The sequence below is a fragment of the Equus quagga genome, chromosome 11 (genome assembly GCF_021613505.1).
Source record: "Equus quagga isolate Etosha38 chromosome 11, UCLA_HA_Equagga_1.0, whole genome shotgun sequence".
NCBI classification, from domain to species: Eukaryota; Metazoa; Chordata; class Mammalia; order Perissodactyla; family Equidae; genus Equus; species Equus quagga.
The window spans coordinates 96366129-96381095 of NC_060277.1; the positions used below are offsets into that span (position 1 = coordinate 96366129).

At 48.6% G+C, this 14967-nt stretch overlaps 2 protein-coding genes across 3 annotated transcripts; both read left to right on the forward strand.

Annotated features, from left to right (window-relative positions):
* The first annotated feature begins 1339 nt into the window (after window positions 1-1339).
* On the forward strand, window positions 1340-7944 carry PSME3 (proteasome activator subunit 3). Its single transcript, XM_046676855.1, has 11 exons — window positions 1340-1603; window positions 2305-2337; window positions 2457-2519; window positions 2721-2825; window positions 3987-4035; window positions 4573-4685; window positions 4917-4985; window positions 5123-5190; window positions 5285-5339; window positions 5467-5553; window positions 6203-7944. Exons 1-11 carry the CDS (start codon window positions 1562-1564, stop codon window positions 6281-6283), a joined length of 765 nt encoding a protein of 254 aa, XP_046532811.1. The 5' UTR covers window positions 1340-1561; the 3' UTR covers window positions 6284-7944.
* Window positions 7945-8621: 677 nt separating this feature from the next.
* On the forward strand, window positions 8622-14374 carry AOC2 (amine oxidase copper containing 2). 2 transcript variants are annotated; one of them, XR_006890752.1, is made up of 4 exons: window positions 8622-10956; window positions 12954-13239; window positions 13359-13608; window positions 13952-13968. XR_006890752.1 is itself a non-coding variant. In XM_046676853.1 (4 exons), exons 1-4 carry the CDS (start codon window positions 9369-9371, stop codon window positions 14216-14218), a joined length of 2271 nt encoding a protein of 756 aa, XP_046532809.1. In that variant the 5' UTR covers window positions 8622-9368; the 3' UTR covers window positions 14219-14374. The 2 variants fall into 2 exon arrangements, 1 of the variants encoding a protein (XP_046532809.1); XM_046676853.1 differs by having other exon boundaries at window positions 13479-13608; window positions 13952-14374.
* Window positions 14375-14967: the final 593 nt, after the last annotated feature.

Genomic DNA, 14967 nt, shown 5'->3' on the forward strand with positions numbered 1-14967 from the left:
TAAATCAGATGATGTGCCTCTGTACTTAATTCAAGCTGTTTCCTAACAACCCTCCCCACCCCACTCCCACCTCCACCCCTAGCTCACTAACTAGTTTTTCAATTTCTTCAACAGGACAGCCTCTTTCACTCCCCAGGGCACCTGCCTGTGCTGCACCCATACGTTTGAAGGCTCTTTCCCTCACTCTTCCCAAGTGAATCCCTTTACATCCTTTAGATCTCAGTTTAATTGTCACTTCATCTGAGAGGACTTCCTTGGCCATTCTACCTAAAATAGACTCCTAGTACTCCCTACATCAGTTATTTGTTTCCTAAAATTTATCAAATTTTGCAATTATGTTGTCAGTTTACTTTCTGATGTCTTTCCCCAGTATTAAGCCCCGTGAGACCAGAGAACTTGAGTCTATTTTACCTTTTGTTTCCTAGAGCTGTGCTGTTCCATGCAGGAGCCACTAGCCACATGTGGCTTTTGGGTACTACAAATGTAATGCCTGTGAATTGAGATGTGCAGTAAGTGTAAAATTCATACCAGATTTCGAAGACTTGGTATGAAAAAAGAATATACAAGACCTTATTAATGTTTCATATTGATTACATGTTGAAATGAGAATATTTGGATAAACTAGGTAAAATATGATTAAAACTAATTTCACCTGTTTTACTTTTTAAAGTGGCTACTAGGAGGTTTTAACTTACATGAGTGACTCACATTATAGTTCCAGGCTCTGGGACAGTCCTGGTCCATTATATTAAGCGAAATAACCAATGTTAAGAGACAGACCCAGTGAATGGGTGAGTGAAGAGAGACGGTCTCTGCATTCCATTAGGAAAAGGGATACAGCATTGTCCTAGAAGTCAGGAGATTTGGGTTGCCTATCAGGCAGTCGATCTCCGAGATCTGGAAGTGTATGAGAATAAGTGGCGGAGAAAGGTGGGGAAGCCTGGTACAACAGAACTTGCCGTCTTCTGTTGGGCTCTAGCCTAACACTAGAGCTTTGGCCAACAGGAGGAGACAGCGGGAATCGCAGACTAGACCCCATGAAGTCAGCGCCAGGCCCGCCGGCTTCCTCGGGCCGACGTCATTGGGGCGCGACGGCGCCGTCGGTCCTGTCAAGGCGGCTGCGGCTCCGGCCCCCTCGGTGAAGGAGAGTGCCTGAGTCTCTTTAAAGCTCAGTTCTCAGAAAACCACCTTCCGCCGTCCTCCCTTTTACCTCACGCCTACCGCAGATAGACCCCGGGAGATGGGAGCCTGGCCCGGCCCGTCCGGGAGCCGAACCTCAGCGCGGCTGCGCAGGGCACGTGCGCATTCTTGCCGGAGTCCCGGCGATTGGCTGTGACGTAACTTCCGGCGTGAGCGGCGAAAGCCGGGAGGGCTAGCGAGAGAGCGAGCAGGCAGCGGGCGGGCGGCCGGCACGGAGGGAGGGAGCGAGACAGCATTGAGTGAGCCAGCGAGGGCGGCCGCGTCCCGAGAGCAGCTGAGATTCCTCCCGTCCCTCTGACCCTGTCCCCGGAGCCCACAGCGCCTCCGGTCTCCATCGGAACGGACACGGCCCGGCCCGGCCATGGCCTCGTTGCTGAAGGTGGATCAGGAAGTGAAGCTCAAGGTAGCGGCACCGGTCCGGGCCTCCTTACCCCTCGCTTCGATCCTGGAGCAGTCTGACCGGTTCCCCACTCCCCATGGGGTCTTTGTCTCCCTGGGGACACCAGCTCCGAGCTTCCGCTCTGCTCAGCCCAGCCCCCCACTCCCGGAGACGCCATCGGTGATAGAGGATAACATGGGATGGTCTTCTGTATCCCGTCTGGTGGTCGAGAGCCCCAGGGAGACCTCCGCGAACACGTGGTGGACTCAGTGCTTTAGACCAGTGACAGCTGGAAGTCCCCCAGCCTAGCAACGTCCCCGCCTCCGGACGCTGCCGCTGCCCCTGCCCTTGGCGTCAGGCCTGCCTCCTATCATAGGCCAGGTCTGGATGGGGGTTGGCACGTTTGTGAGCTCACATCTCTCATATCTACCTGTCTTTTGTCTGCTCTCAAATTCAGACAGCTTCAGACACAGGGAGGGAGGGAGGGAGGGAAAGAGGGAGGGAAGACAGGTGGGTGCTGCCTTCAAGCCCCGGTTCCCTCTCCTGAGATGGAGAAATGGATCGTCAAAAAAATAAAGTATTTGCAGTCTGGGGGCCTTTCAGCTTCCCATTGCAATTACAAGGTGAGAGAAAGACAGCTGGATTTGGGTTTCCCCATCCTGTCCTTACCTCTGTTGCCAGGTACTGACTTGCTTTTACTGAATTGCTGTCTTTGTTAATTTTAGGTTGATTCTTTCAGGGAGCGGATCACAAGTGAGGTGAGTGAATAAATAGAAAAATGAGTATTGGTTAATAGTTGGGAGTTTCCCAAAGAAGAGATATCAGAGAGGGGCCTTCCCACAATTATTAATTTAGCTGTATTTTCTCTCATCTTCAGGCAGAAGACTTGGTGGCAAATTTTTTCCCAAAGAAGTTGTTAGAACTTGATAGTTTTTTGAAGGTGAGAGACTCCTTTTCTTTTCCTCAAATTCACCAATTTTTTTGCCCCTAATATTTCTGTCAAATGGGACAAATCATGTGTTGATTCTATTTTTTTTTTTGGACTGTAAGGCACTCTCATTTTTTGCCCTTCAAGTGAAATATTTCTTTGTTCATCTTGAAAAAACTAATGTTGTTTTGGGGGTGGGTGTCTCTCTTTCAGGAACCAATCCTAAACATCCATGACCTAACTCAGATCCACTCAGACATGAATCTCCCAGTCCCTGACCCCATTCTTCTCACCAATAGCCACGATGGACTGGACGGTGTAAGTGTCCTATATTTATCTTTGTGTTCTAAAGCAATAGGTTATCTGTCCTCTATTTCCTGGTCAGTCTGAGCAGGTACAGAGCGGGCAGTGGGGTTTGAACCTGGAATGAGGACTCTTACAGACCTTATGACTCCAGTAACATCCCCTTTAGACCCTGACTTTCATTTATAACATGAGGTGAATATGCTAATGCTACTCCATGTTAGAGTGAGTTTTAATTAGGACTAATAGCTACAGGTTCCCTCAGGTTATCTGGTCTGTCCCCATGGCTCTAAGTAAGACTTTTCTTACCTGTTTCAATGTCTTGAGTCTTCCTATGGGGTGAATAGTTCTTGCTCTATAACTGCAGTCTCTGTCTTTGCCGTGTATCCTTAGCACCTAATCCTTATCAGTCGTACGTCCATGTTCTATTATAACACCGATGACACCAAATTGTGCTTTGTCTGTATTACTGTCTCATAGGTAGAACTTGCAATTGTGGAAAGCAGAAACTGTCTTAATCATCTTAGTATCCCCAGTACCTAACATTGTTCCTGGTACATAGCAGGTGCTAAATACATTCGTTAACTGAATATTGTGCTTCTTTGTGGAACCAGCAGATTTGTACATAGTCCCTTAATTATCCTCACCCTGCATTGAATGGTTCAATTTTTGGGGCCAGCCTGGTGGTGCAGCAGTTAAGTTCGCACTTTCTGCTTCAGCGGCCCAGGGTTCACCATTCAGATCCTGGATGTGGACCTGTGCATTGCTTGTCAAGCCATGCTGTGGCAGACGTCCCACATATAAAGTAGAGGAAGATGGGCACAGATGTTAGCTCACGGCCAATCTTCCTCAGCAAAAAGAGGAGGATTTGGTGGCAGATGTTAGCTCAGGGCTAATCTTCCTCAAAAAAAAAAAAGATTCATTTTTGCTATTGTTTATAGTATCCACTCCTCTCCCCTATATGCTTAATGTGTTATATTTCTTGAAAGGTTGGTCTTCCTACCAGAGTGTAAGTTGCTTTGTAGAAAGAACCTTTTCTTGAAACCTTGAATGTGTTTAGTAAAATGTGCATCAATTAATAAGACCACCTATGGGGTTAAGGAAGGGATGAAACTTGCTTGAAGGGTAACTTGTGATGGGGATGTGGGTGTTGAGGCTGTCTTTCTGTATCCTTAGCCCACTTACAAGAAGCGAAGGTTGGATGAATGTGAAGAGGCCTTCCAAGGTAAGAGCCACCCCCATTCCCTAGTTTACAGCCCTGAGAAGCAGGATGGATCTGGTATTCTTCTGGCCAGGAAGCAGGATCTGATTTTATTTCCCAGTCTTAGCATTCCCAAGTTCTCCTAACATGGCTGTCATTTAGCTCTCTAAACCTAATTTTCCAATAAACAGGAAGGGTTTGACTTAGTGTGGACTACCAAGGGAGAGAGATTGGAGGTGGCTACCCATTGCAGATCTTTCACAGAAATTCCAATTCCTTGTTATTTTTTCCTCTTCAGTAATAATTGGTATACTAAGTCTCTAGAGCATATTTTAATTTCCTTATTTTCCAGTCTTTTGGCACACCTTAGACACTCATTTGTTAATGTGTACATTCTCTCTTTTTAAATCTGTTGGTGGTGTCATGGTTTGTAGATAGAGATGTGATAAAAAGAAAAAAAAAGGCAGAGGTCATATCTCATGGGAAAGAAGAGAGAAAGGTGGGGCATGCTATGTCTTGCCCTCCACCCCAGTCATTTGAACTTCCTTGCGTCTCTGCCAGGAACCAAGGTGTTTGTGATGCCCAATGGGATGCTTAAAAGCAACCAGCAGCTCGTAGACATTATTGAGAAAGTGAAACCTGAGATCCGGCTGCTGATCGAGAAATGCAACACGGTGAGGCACGGGCTAGTGACCTATGGGCTGACCCCAAATAGCCTGGCTTGAACTTGAAAAATGATGGGTGGGGGGCTGGAGGCATGGAGGTGATGTGGGAACTGGCAGGCTAAGTATCTTGGCTTCTGTGTTCCTGGCATCTGACCCCAGCAACCTGAATTGTATACTTCGTGGCTTCAGCAGGAAAGGCCAACATCCTCATATATATGTTTTGGTCCCCTTACCCTTTAGGTCAAAATGTGGGTACAGCTTCTGATTCCTAGGATAGAAGATGGGAACAACTTTGGGGTGTCCATTCAGGTAACATGCTTGCATTATAAACTGGAGGGGAAGGCTTGGGAGGTAATCTCATCTCCCCTGCTTTGGCTGTTTCCTTTTCTCTTTAGTCTGCTGTAAGGTAACATGAAAGTGACTTTTGACTCACTTGATTTTTTCAGGAGGAGACAGTTGCAGAACTAAGAACCGTTGAGAGTGAAGCTGCATCTTATCTGGACCAGATTTCTAGGTAGGGCTACTTGGGCTTGGCCCAGGAAATGGGGGCTGGTAAGTACTGTCATCCAGAGTCTCCTGCAGCTTCCTGCTCTTCTCTCTCCTTCCAGATATTATATTACAAGAGCCAAATTGGTTTCTAAAATAGCTAAATATCCCCATGTGGTAAGTAAGGGTTTTGTGGCCTGAGGGTGGAAATGGTAGAATAGGGAGGAGTGACTGTTAGTGGGAAAATGCTGTCTGTGGACAGTCAGGCCTCGCAAACTAGCGTTTTCTCTGCCCCTCCTTTCAGGAGGACTATCGCCGCACCGTGACAGAGATTGATGAGAAAGAATATATCAGCCTTCGACTCATCATATCCGAGCTAAGGAATCAATATGTAAGTAACCTTGGTCCCTGCCCACAGTGCCCTGGCTTCTCTTAGTTCTAGTGATAATTTTCTTGCCACTCTCTAGGGGCCAAGATAGGGGATGAAGGTATAATGAGTAGAGCAAATTCTGCTCATCAGCTGAGTGTTAAGAACTATGAGATCATTGAGGGTGTCTAGCTGGGTATCTCCTTTCTCTCTACCTGAATGGGAGGGAATGTAGTATAGTATAGGGGTGAAGATGCGCATCAGACAGACTCAGGCACAGAGCCAACTCTACCTGTAATGTGTGGCCTTGGGCAAGTTGTTTAACCTCACACCTCAGTTTCTACATCTCTGAAATGATATTTATAGTCAAGTATCTACTGCACAAAAATGGTTTTTAAAAACAAGCGAGATACCACATTAAAGGACCCCAGGCAATTCTTGGTATGGTAATTGCTCAATATGTGTTAGTTGCTATTAGACACTCAGGGCATTGGAAATACCCTCTTAAACCTGGTTTGGAGGATAAGAGAGGCGGGGGAGCCACTTTGAATTCAAGTTCCCTGTGTGAGATTGGGATTATGTGAATGGTTGCTTGAGGATTTGGAGGGGTCTGGTTTTCTTCGTGGACTGGGGGTAGAACAGAGGTGTGATTCCATGAATCCTCTTCTCCCAGGTCACTCTACATGACATGATCCTGAAAAATATCGAGAAGATCAAACGGCCCCGGAGCAGCAATGCTGAGACACTGTACTGAGGCCAGGGCCAGGGCCAGGGGACTCTGTGAGTCTGGCTCAAGACCGACATTGCCTTGGTTTGTTACATGACTATCGTGATGGGGAAACTGGCTGGAAATAGTAATCACACCTCTCTCTGTTTTTAGTTAGAGTCTAATGAAACTCTCATGTAGTTCTGTGACGTGTTTACCTCTTTTTTCAGGCCTCAGGAACTCTTCTATTTCTTTTCCTAATAACCCACACCCGACCTGTCCTAATTTCTGGAGAACTCCAGGTTTGTGTGCACAGGATGTTAGCACAAGAATACTTGTATTCTCTCCCCCGCCACCCTCACCCTGTGTCTTGGGCTTTGTGTTTTCTTCCTTTTGAAGATTAGTTGGTTAGAAGCTGAGGGAACTGGAAGGAAAATGCTAGGTGTTTTTTAGGAACTGGGATTGGAGGTACCAGCGCCTCTCTTCCCGACATAAAGTTAGTGTCTCTTTCCGCTATGGGATGTTGGATCCTCCTTGCCACAGTTGCCCTGGTGATGACTTAGGATTTCCCATCTGCACACATCCCACCTTGAACCTGATCATGACAAGAAACATCTTAGACCTTCAGCCAAGTCCCTAGCTTCTTTAGATGTTTTTACAACTAGGATTTTCACATACATATATGTGCGTGATATACACACACATACAGACTCACACGAACACGCCTTCCTACTTCTTTGCCTGACCCCCGCCTCCCCTCACGAATCCTGTCTCATACACACCATTCAGAGGGTGATAGTTGTCTTAGTCTTCAACCACTGTGCCCCCGCCGTCTCCTGATATTCCAGCCTCTTGGTGTCCAGAGGTTGGTGAGTTGGAGGAGAACCGACAGATGAGAAGCAGAGGGATTGGGGAAGGCCCCATCCTCTGTGATTCAAGTCTCTTTGGGCGTTATTGCAAAGGCCAGTCCTCTGACTCCTGGTTGCCTCTTCCCAGGCCAGTTGTAAATTGGGATGGGCGTGTGTGCAGCTGTGAGGGCCAGATGCTGCTTTTCCTGTTGGGCTTTCCCTTTGGGAAAAATATTTCTCTTATTTATAGTATTGTGCTTCCAGGGAAGGCAGTCTCTTGTGTGTATACATGTGTGTATGCACACACATGCATGTACACATTTTGTGTATGTGGAAAGCTGCTGGGCAAGTCAAACCATAGAAGAGTTGCCTCATATCTCTTGAATCTTCCAGAAATGTCACTTGTGAAAGCTTTTGTATTAATCCTCATCAACCCCCACTTTTTTATTCTACCGCTACTGAAGAGTTGATATCTACAGTCAGCCTGCCGGTGACTCTCAGTGTCTGTTTCTGACTTTTATTCTTCCCCTGTCTCTGTCTTCCAACCCCCAATCATATTTCCACCTGGATGCATCATTTTGACTCCCAATATTCTATAGAGAAGGAGTGAGGATGCTGTCTTCCCATGAATAGTACTCAGTAACAAACCAATTGCATTTTAGTTGGGGAGTGCCCCCCCTACCCATCCTCCAGATCCCTTCCAGCTAAAACCCTTCCCTCCTCCTGCCACATGTTTCTCAGTTTCCCTTTTTGTTTGTTGGATTGTTCCCACTGCCCCTTCTTCTCACCCTACCACCCTTGGATCGTAATGTAAAATTCTTTTACCATGTCAAGAAATTATTAAAAATACAGGTACTTTGATCTCTTTCTAAAGCCACAGACCCTGATGCGATGCTCTGGTGGCTAGGGACATTCCCATACTCATGTGCGTGCACATTGGGACACCCACCTCCACATACACCTCCAGCCACCCTGTTGGGTGTTTTTATACCCTTTGAGCTGCCTCTTTTCTCTGGAATAATGGAAAGACTCAGGCTTCTGCCTACCAAGAGGCAAGGGTGGGTCCTTCATTTGTGTTCGGTCTGAATTATGTGAAAGTTAGCTGTTCCCAGACCTAAGCTGCCTTCTGTCCCTACCCTCACAAGATCCCAGTTCCTTCCTACCCTACCTCCAGTGATACCCATGAACTGCCAGTAGAGGCTGCTCTAGTTCCGTGTATGGGGAATCACCTGGTTCAAGGCACACCCTACCCTGTCGTTTTCTTTACCTTATACTAATTCTTCCCTCTGAATAATGTCTTAAATTTCTTGAGGATATACCAGGGACCCCTGGTTTTGGTTTTCAAATGACTTGGGGGCTGTCTAGGACCCTAGCTCCCTCTGAAATAAAGTTTCTTCAACTTCCACCTTGCAAAGTCGCCTCTGGTTTCCAATGATCCCCTCATTGTCTCTGCAAAAAGAGATTTAAGATTAAGATTGAACAATGGAGGAACATCTGCTCTATTCTGTTTCACAGGGCAGTACCAGTAGCTAAGGATTTTTGAATGCCTAGCCTGTATCAGGTTCTGTTAAGCACTTTGTGTGCATGATCACATTTAATCTTCATGAAATCTATAGTGTAGTTTTATCCCTTCTTTATAGGTAAAGGCACTGAGGCTCATGATAAGTAACTCCCCTGTGGTCACCCAGCTTAGGGACCTGGGATTGGTATATAAATCTGATTGCTAAGTCCAGGTCCTCACCACTCCTTCTTTCTCACTGACTATGTAGAAGAGGCCTGAGACCACAAATCAAGGGCTTGGCCTTAGGCAACTGGCAAAACACAGTGCATATTGCTGAACTGGGCAGTGGATCCTGGAAACATTAGGAGGTGGTGCCTGCCAGGAGGTAGGAAAATGGACAGTTATGATTTCTGCATGTAGCACACAGGACTTGATTGGGCATCTGAGATTTGCACTCTTCCTCAGACGCATTTTGGGTGGAAGGTAGAGGTTAGCATTAATCCAAATGCCCCCTAATCTGGTCTAAATGATGGAAATCAGTAGTGGGATTAACTGTGCTGGCAGGTGTTCAGTGGCAGGGGAGGCTATGCACATGGAAGTAGCGCCTTGAGCCAAACCACAGAACAGAAAATTGGAGCAGAATTATATAAATCAAGGTCAGAAATTTCCTGTCCAGCCCACAGGGTGGAGTTTTCTCCATTCCTGTCCATCCTACTGAATATAAACCATGATTTGATGTGGAAGGGGAAGCTGGTAGGACTCTCATTTCAGCTCAGCATTCACCATGAATCTCAAGGTAGTCCTCGTGTTCCTGGCGCTGTCCCTCATTACCATCTTTGCCCTGACCTATGTCTTGCTGACCAGCCAAGGTGCCTCCAGCCAGCCTCCTCGCTGCCCCTCTGTATCCCACAGTGCCCAGTCCTGGACACACCCTGGCCAGAGCCAGCTGTTTGCAGACCTGAGCCGAGAGGAGCTGATGGCTGTGATGAGCTTTCTGACCCAGCAGCTGGGGCCTGGCCTGGTGGATGCTGCCCAGGCCCGCCCCTCGGACAACTGCGTCTTCTCAGTGGAGCTGCAGCTACCCCCCAAGGCTGCAGCCCTGGCCCACCTGGACAGGGGGAGTCCCCCGCCTGCCCGAGAGGCACTGGCCATCGTCTTCTTTGGCGGACAACCCCAGCCCAATGTGAGTGAGCTGGTGGTGGGACCGCTCCCACGTCCCTCCTACATGCGGGATGTAACAGTAGAGCGTCATGGGGGCTCCCTGCCCTATCACCGACGTCCCTTGCTGGGAACTGAGTTTGCCCAGATGGAGAAACATTTGAAAGAGGTGGAGCTACCCAAGGCACCAGTCTTCCTGGCTTCTGTCTTCAACTACAATGGCTCCACTTTGGCATTTTTGCACGCCACCCCTAGGGGCTTACGCTCAGGGGACCGTGCTACCTGGATAGCCCTCCACCATAACATCTCAGGTGTTGGGATTTTCCTTCACCCAGTGGGGCTGGAGCTACTACTGGACCACAGGGCCCTGGACCCTGCCCACTGGGCTGTCCAGCAGGTCTTCTACCTTGGGCGCTACTATGCAGACTTGAGCCAGTTGGAATGGGAGTTTAAGGCTGGCCGGCTGGAAGTGGTTAGAGTTCCTCTACCCCTGCCAAATGGGGCTTCATCCCTGAGATCCCGGATCTCCCCAGGTCCTCTTCCCCCTCTTCACTTCTCACCCCAAGGCTCCCAATACAGAGTACAAGGGAACCTGGTGGTATCCTCTCTCTGGGCATTTACCTTTGGCCATGGGGTGTTCAGTGGCATGAGGATTTTTGATATTCGGTTCAAGGGTGAGCGGGTGGCCTATGAAGTCAGTGTCCAGGAGTGTGTATCTGTCTATGGTGCCGATTCACCCAAGACAATGTTGACCCGATATTTGGATAGCAGCTATGGACTTGGCAGTCACAGCCGGGGCTTGGTGCGTGGAGTGGACTGCCCCTATCAATCTACAATGGTGGACATCCACGTATTAGTGGGCAAAGGGGCAGTCCAGCTGCTCCCGGGGGCTGTGTGTGTATTTGAGGAGGCCCAGGGACTCCCCCTTCGAAGGCACCACAATCACATAGAGAGTCATTTCTATGGTGGTTTGGCTGGCTCGGCCCTTGTAGTGAGGTCTGTGTCATCTGTAGGCAATTATGACTACATTTGGGACTTTGTATTGCACCCAAATGGGGCGCTTGAAGGGCGGGTCCATGCCACGGGCTACGTCAATACAGCTTTCCTGAGTGGGGGAGAGGAAAGCCTCCTCTTTGGGAACCGTGTGGGAGAACGAGTGCTGGGGGCAGTGCACACGCATGCCTTCCACTTCAAGCTGGACCTGGATGTGGCAGGTGAGTTCTTGTGGGATGAGGATTGAGAGTTGGGATGGTGCAGAGGGAAGGGAGACCCCCAAATCAAGCCGGAAGAGGCAGGAGGGTGGCGTTCCAGACCACAATTTATTGTGGCATCAGATCAGGGACTGATTTGAGTGTGTTTAGTTGCTATCAGCCTGAAATACTAGGCTTACTGGGTATCTGGTAAAAGGTAGAGAGAGCTCCCCCGCCCAGCTCCCATCACCCAGCCCCTCTGACTTGCTGCAATTGTGAAATTAGTTGAAATGTAATGGCTGTGCCTTGCTGCCTTAGCCTTGAGTGACTCCGTGGGTGATGAATTTGCCTTATCTGAAGCTGCATGGGGGGCTGGAGTTGGGGCTGTCTGAGTTCTTCCTAACTAGTTCTGAGAGTCAAGGGAGGTGGGCAAAGCAGGGACCTTAGCAGAGGTAGGAAGCAGTATGTCTAAAGAGGTTTCAGAGTAGAGGTGGTCCAGGGGGTTACTATCTGGGGGTTGCGCCACAGGATTTCAGACAACTGGGGATACAGGATGGTGGCCCCATCCTCCTGGGGTGGGCCATCCATTCCTGACAGCACGTGTCATCATAATGGGCTCTCTGGTGACATGGCAGGCACACAGTAGGCTTACTCCAAGTGTCGAAAGGGATTTCTCAAGTAGGGCTCAGAGCACAAAGAGGACTTGCTGCTCCTGACAGATTTTTGTCAAGGACAGAAAATGACTAACTTATCAAATCACAGACTGTTAGACCCAGAAAGAAAATTAGAAATCCACTAGACACTCTCTATTTTACAGTTAGGGAGACTAAGGAGGGTGGGGGAAGATGGGACAGGAAGTGACTGCCCAAGTATAATGCACTGCATCTAAGCTTATTTCTTGCAAAACATTTTCTTATCTTCGAGTATAAACACATGGTGTGTGTGTGTGTATGTGTACTGGTGGTGGGGGGGGCGCGGGGTGCAGGTATAGAGGGGAAGGAGAACTAAGAAAATGCATGATTGAAATGAGCTTATTAACTAGGATGATTCTTTGACATATTTGGGATATGACTGTTTTCTGATTGGAAGTTTCTCTTCAGCATTTTTGGCATTAAAGAGCCTTGTTGGGAAGTACAATAAAAAACATTTATTGGATCCTTAGAGTGTGCAGCACAGGCTGGTGCTGTGGGCCAGAGGACAATAACTGGCAGAGGCACTGACTCCGGTAGAGCCCTTCTGTATGTCATGTTTAAAGGAACTAACAATCCGAACCTACAGAAAGAAAGGGTGTATGAGCCAGTGCTGAGTGGGGTGCTGAGTGCAGGTTATGAATGCAGTAGGGTTCCAGGGAGCTCCCAGACAGCTTAAAGATAGAAACTACTCACTTCTGAAAAAGATGGAAAGTGGTCCCCACCTTGTTGAGAAAGCAAGTCTCAGAGCTGGGAGGAGTGTGCAGGGCACCATGGAAGGGGATTGGGTTTTCCCAGCCAGCTTCTCCAGGACAAATGTTATCCCTTTCGTAGTTACAAGAATGTTACCAGCCACCTGCATGTGCTTTTCCATTTACAGAACTCCCATAGAACAGCTTTTATTATGCCCAGTGCAGAGATTCAGAAAGTGAGAATCAGTGGAGCTAAGAATTGGTCCAGGGTCTGTTGGGCAGGCCAGTGCTAATAGAACTATTTGCAGTGTTGGAAATGTTCTATATCTTCATTGTCCAATACATTAGCCACTAGCCACATGTGGCTATTGAGCACTTGAAATGTGGCTAGTGTGACTGAGGAACTGAATTTTTAACTTAAATGGAAATAGCCACTTGTGACTGACAGTAACCATATTGGACAGGGCAGGTGCAAAGAAGGTGGGCTAGCGCTCGAATCCAGGCCTTCTGCCTCCAGCACAGAGTGCTGTCTGGTGAGCTCTGCTGCCCTTTGTTAGGGCAGTGCAGTGGGCATCCTGGGGAAGATGAGAGACCTGTCTCACCTGGTATGGAACTCCTCTCCTTCCCCTCACCCTGGCAGGGCTGAAAAACTGGGTGGTAGCGGAAGACGTGGTGTTTAAACCTGTGGCAGCCCCTTGGAGTCCGGAGCACCAACTGCAGCGCCCACAGCTGACTCGGCAGGTCCTGGGAAGGGAGGACCTGACAGCGTTTTCCTTGCAAAGCCCCCTTCCCCGCTACCTTTACCTGGCTAGCAACCAGACTAATGCCTGGGGTCACCAGCGCGGGTATCGAATCCAGATCCACAGCCCCCTCGGCATACACATGCCCCTGGAGAGCGACATGGAAAGGGCCCTCAGCTGGGGGAGGTGAGGAGGGCCCTGGGCACTGGGTGGTAGGGAAGGACTGGTCCCCTTCCCCTTCCCAGCTCTGGGAGACCCCAACTCACTACCCCTGGCTTACCATTCACCCCTGTCCCTCCTCTCAGATCCAAGTAGATAATGGGAATGGGAAATAGTCTCACACAGAATCTGATCCAGAGGACTTCTGGACTGGTAAAGGCCCTTGACGTTTTCTGACACCACCTTCCTACAACGTTCCTGGTCAGATACCAGCTCGTGGTGACCCGGAGGAAGGAGGAGGAGTCACAGAGCAGCAGCATCTATTACCAGAATGACATCTGGACCCCCACTATGGCCTTTGCTGACTTCATCAACAATGAGACTCTCTTAGGAGAGGTTGGTAGCCCTAGGGGCAGAGGAGAGGAGCTCCTCTGTGCCTGGCATCTTGGCTGCCCAGCCCCTGGCTGTAGGTTGGAGGGAATGGTAGGTTTCCGTGTCTCAGATTCAGAGACCAAAGAGTTCTCTGATGACCAACATGGGTCATCCCTCCTGGAGTGCGATTAGCCCTGGGACATGGACTACCCTACAGCTTCTCACATGGATCACCACACCTGTTTTGTGGGCCTGGGGCTGGGCGGAGGTGGAAGCAGGGCCGAGCCTGGAGATTGGGAATTGTGGCTGAGGGGTGGTTCTCTGGGTGTCACCTCCAGAGTCCTCCAGCTTCTCCCTCTTCCTGCAGGACCTGGTGGCTTGGGTTACGGCCAGCTTCCTGCACATCCCCCACGCTGAGGATGTCCCCAACACAGTGACTGTGGGGAACAGAGTTGGCTTCTTGCTCCGGCCCTATAACTTCTTTGATGAAGATCCCTCCATCTTCTCCCCTGGCAGCATCTACTTTGAGAAGGGCCAGGATGCTGGGCTCTGCAGTGTCAACCCTGTGGCCTGCATCCCTCACCTGGCAGCCTGTGTCCCGGACCTGCCCCCTTTCTCTTACCAAGACTTTTAGTCCTGAGGATGTGGTAGGACACAGAGTTGGGGTGCTGAGACATATGTACCTTCCTCTCTCTGTTCCCACTTCTTGCTCCCCTGACTCTCAGCCTCTTAATGTTTCTTAGGAAACAGCCTCCTCCCACAATAAACCCCCATATATCCTTTTGGTTAATTCTTATTTCCAGTTCATTTTTTAAAATGATGAATTTATACAAATGATATTAAAGTATTCAAGCAACACCACCACACACCTACCACTTAGAAATGGCCAGTGTCGGGGCTGACCGTTAACGTTCAGCTTGCTCTGCTTCAGCAGCCCAGGTTCAGTTCCCAGATGGGGACCTACACCACTCGTCAGCAACCAGGCTGTGGTGGCAACCCACATACAAAATAGAGGAAGATTGGCACAGATGGTAACTCAGGGACAATCTTCTCCAAGCAGAAAGAAGAAGATTGGCAACAGATGTTAGCTCAGGGTGAATCTTAGCAAAAAAAAAAAAAAAAAAAATTAATAACTAGTGTTCACATTTAGTGGACATTATACCAGACATTTCTTTATGCATGTGCATCGAAATGGAAGAATAGATAGGATTTTGTAAAAATAGATGGTATATGCAATTTATAATAAAAATATTACAAGATTTTTATTTGAATTTCTTCTATTTGACTTGAAGGATCTAGAATCTCCCAGAGAATATTAGGGACTCTGGCCAAGGAAATTAGAAATGGGAGAGAGAAGGCAAGGGGGACAGACTAGGCCAAGAA

Coding starts and splice junctions, on each gene's coding strand:
- AOC2 (XM_046676853.1), top strand. CDS start 9,369: ATGAATCTCAAGGTAGTCCTCGTGTTCCTGGCGCTGTCCCTCATTACC. Junction 10,957..12,953: donor GCTGGACCTGGATGTGGCAG/GTGAGTTCTTGT, acceptor TCACCCTGGCAG/GGCTGAAAAACTGGGTGGTA. Junction 13,240..13,478: donor AGGGCCCTCAGCTGGGGGAG/GTGAGGAGGGCC, acceptor GTTCCTGGTCAG/ATACCAGCTCGTGGTGACCC.
- PSME3 (XM_046676855.1), top strand. CDS start 1,562: ATGGCCTCGTTGCTGAAGGTGGATCAGGAAGTGAAGCTCAAG. Junction 5,191..5,284: donor TATCTGGACCAGATTTCTAG/GTAGGGCTACTT, acceptor CTCTCCTTCCAG/ATATTATATTACAAGAGCCA. Junction 5,340..5,466: donor TAGCTAAATATCCCCATGTG/GTAAGTAAGGGT, acceptor CCCTCCTTTCAG/GAGGACTATCGCCGCACCGT.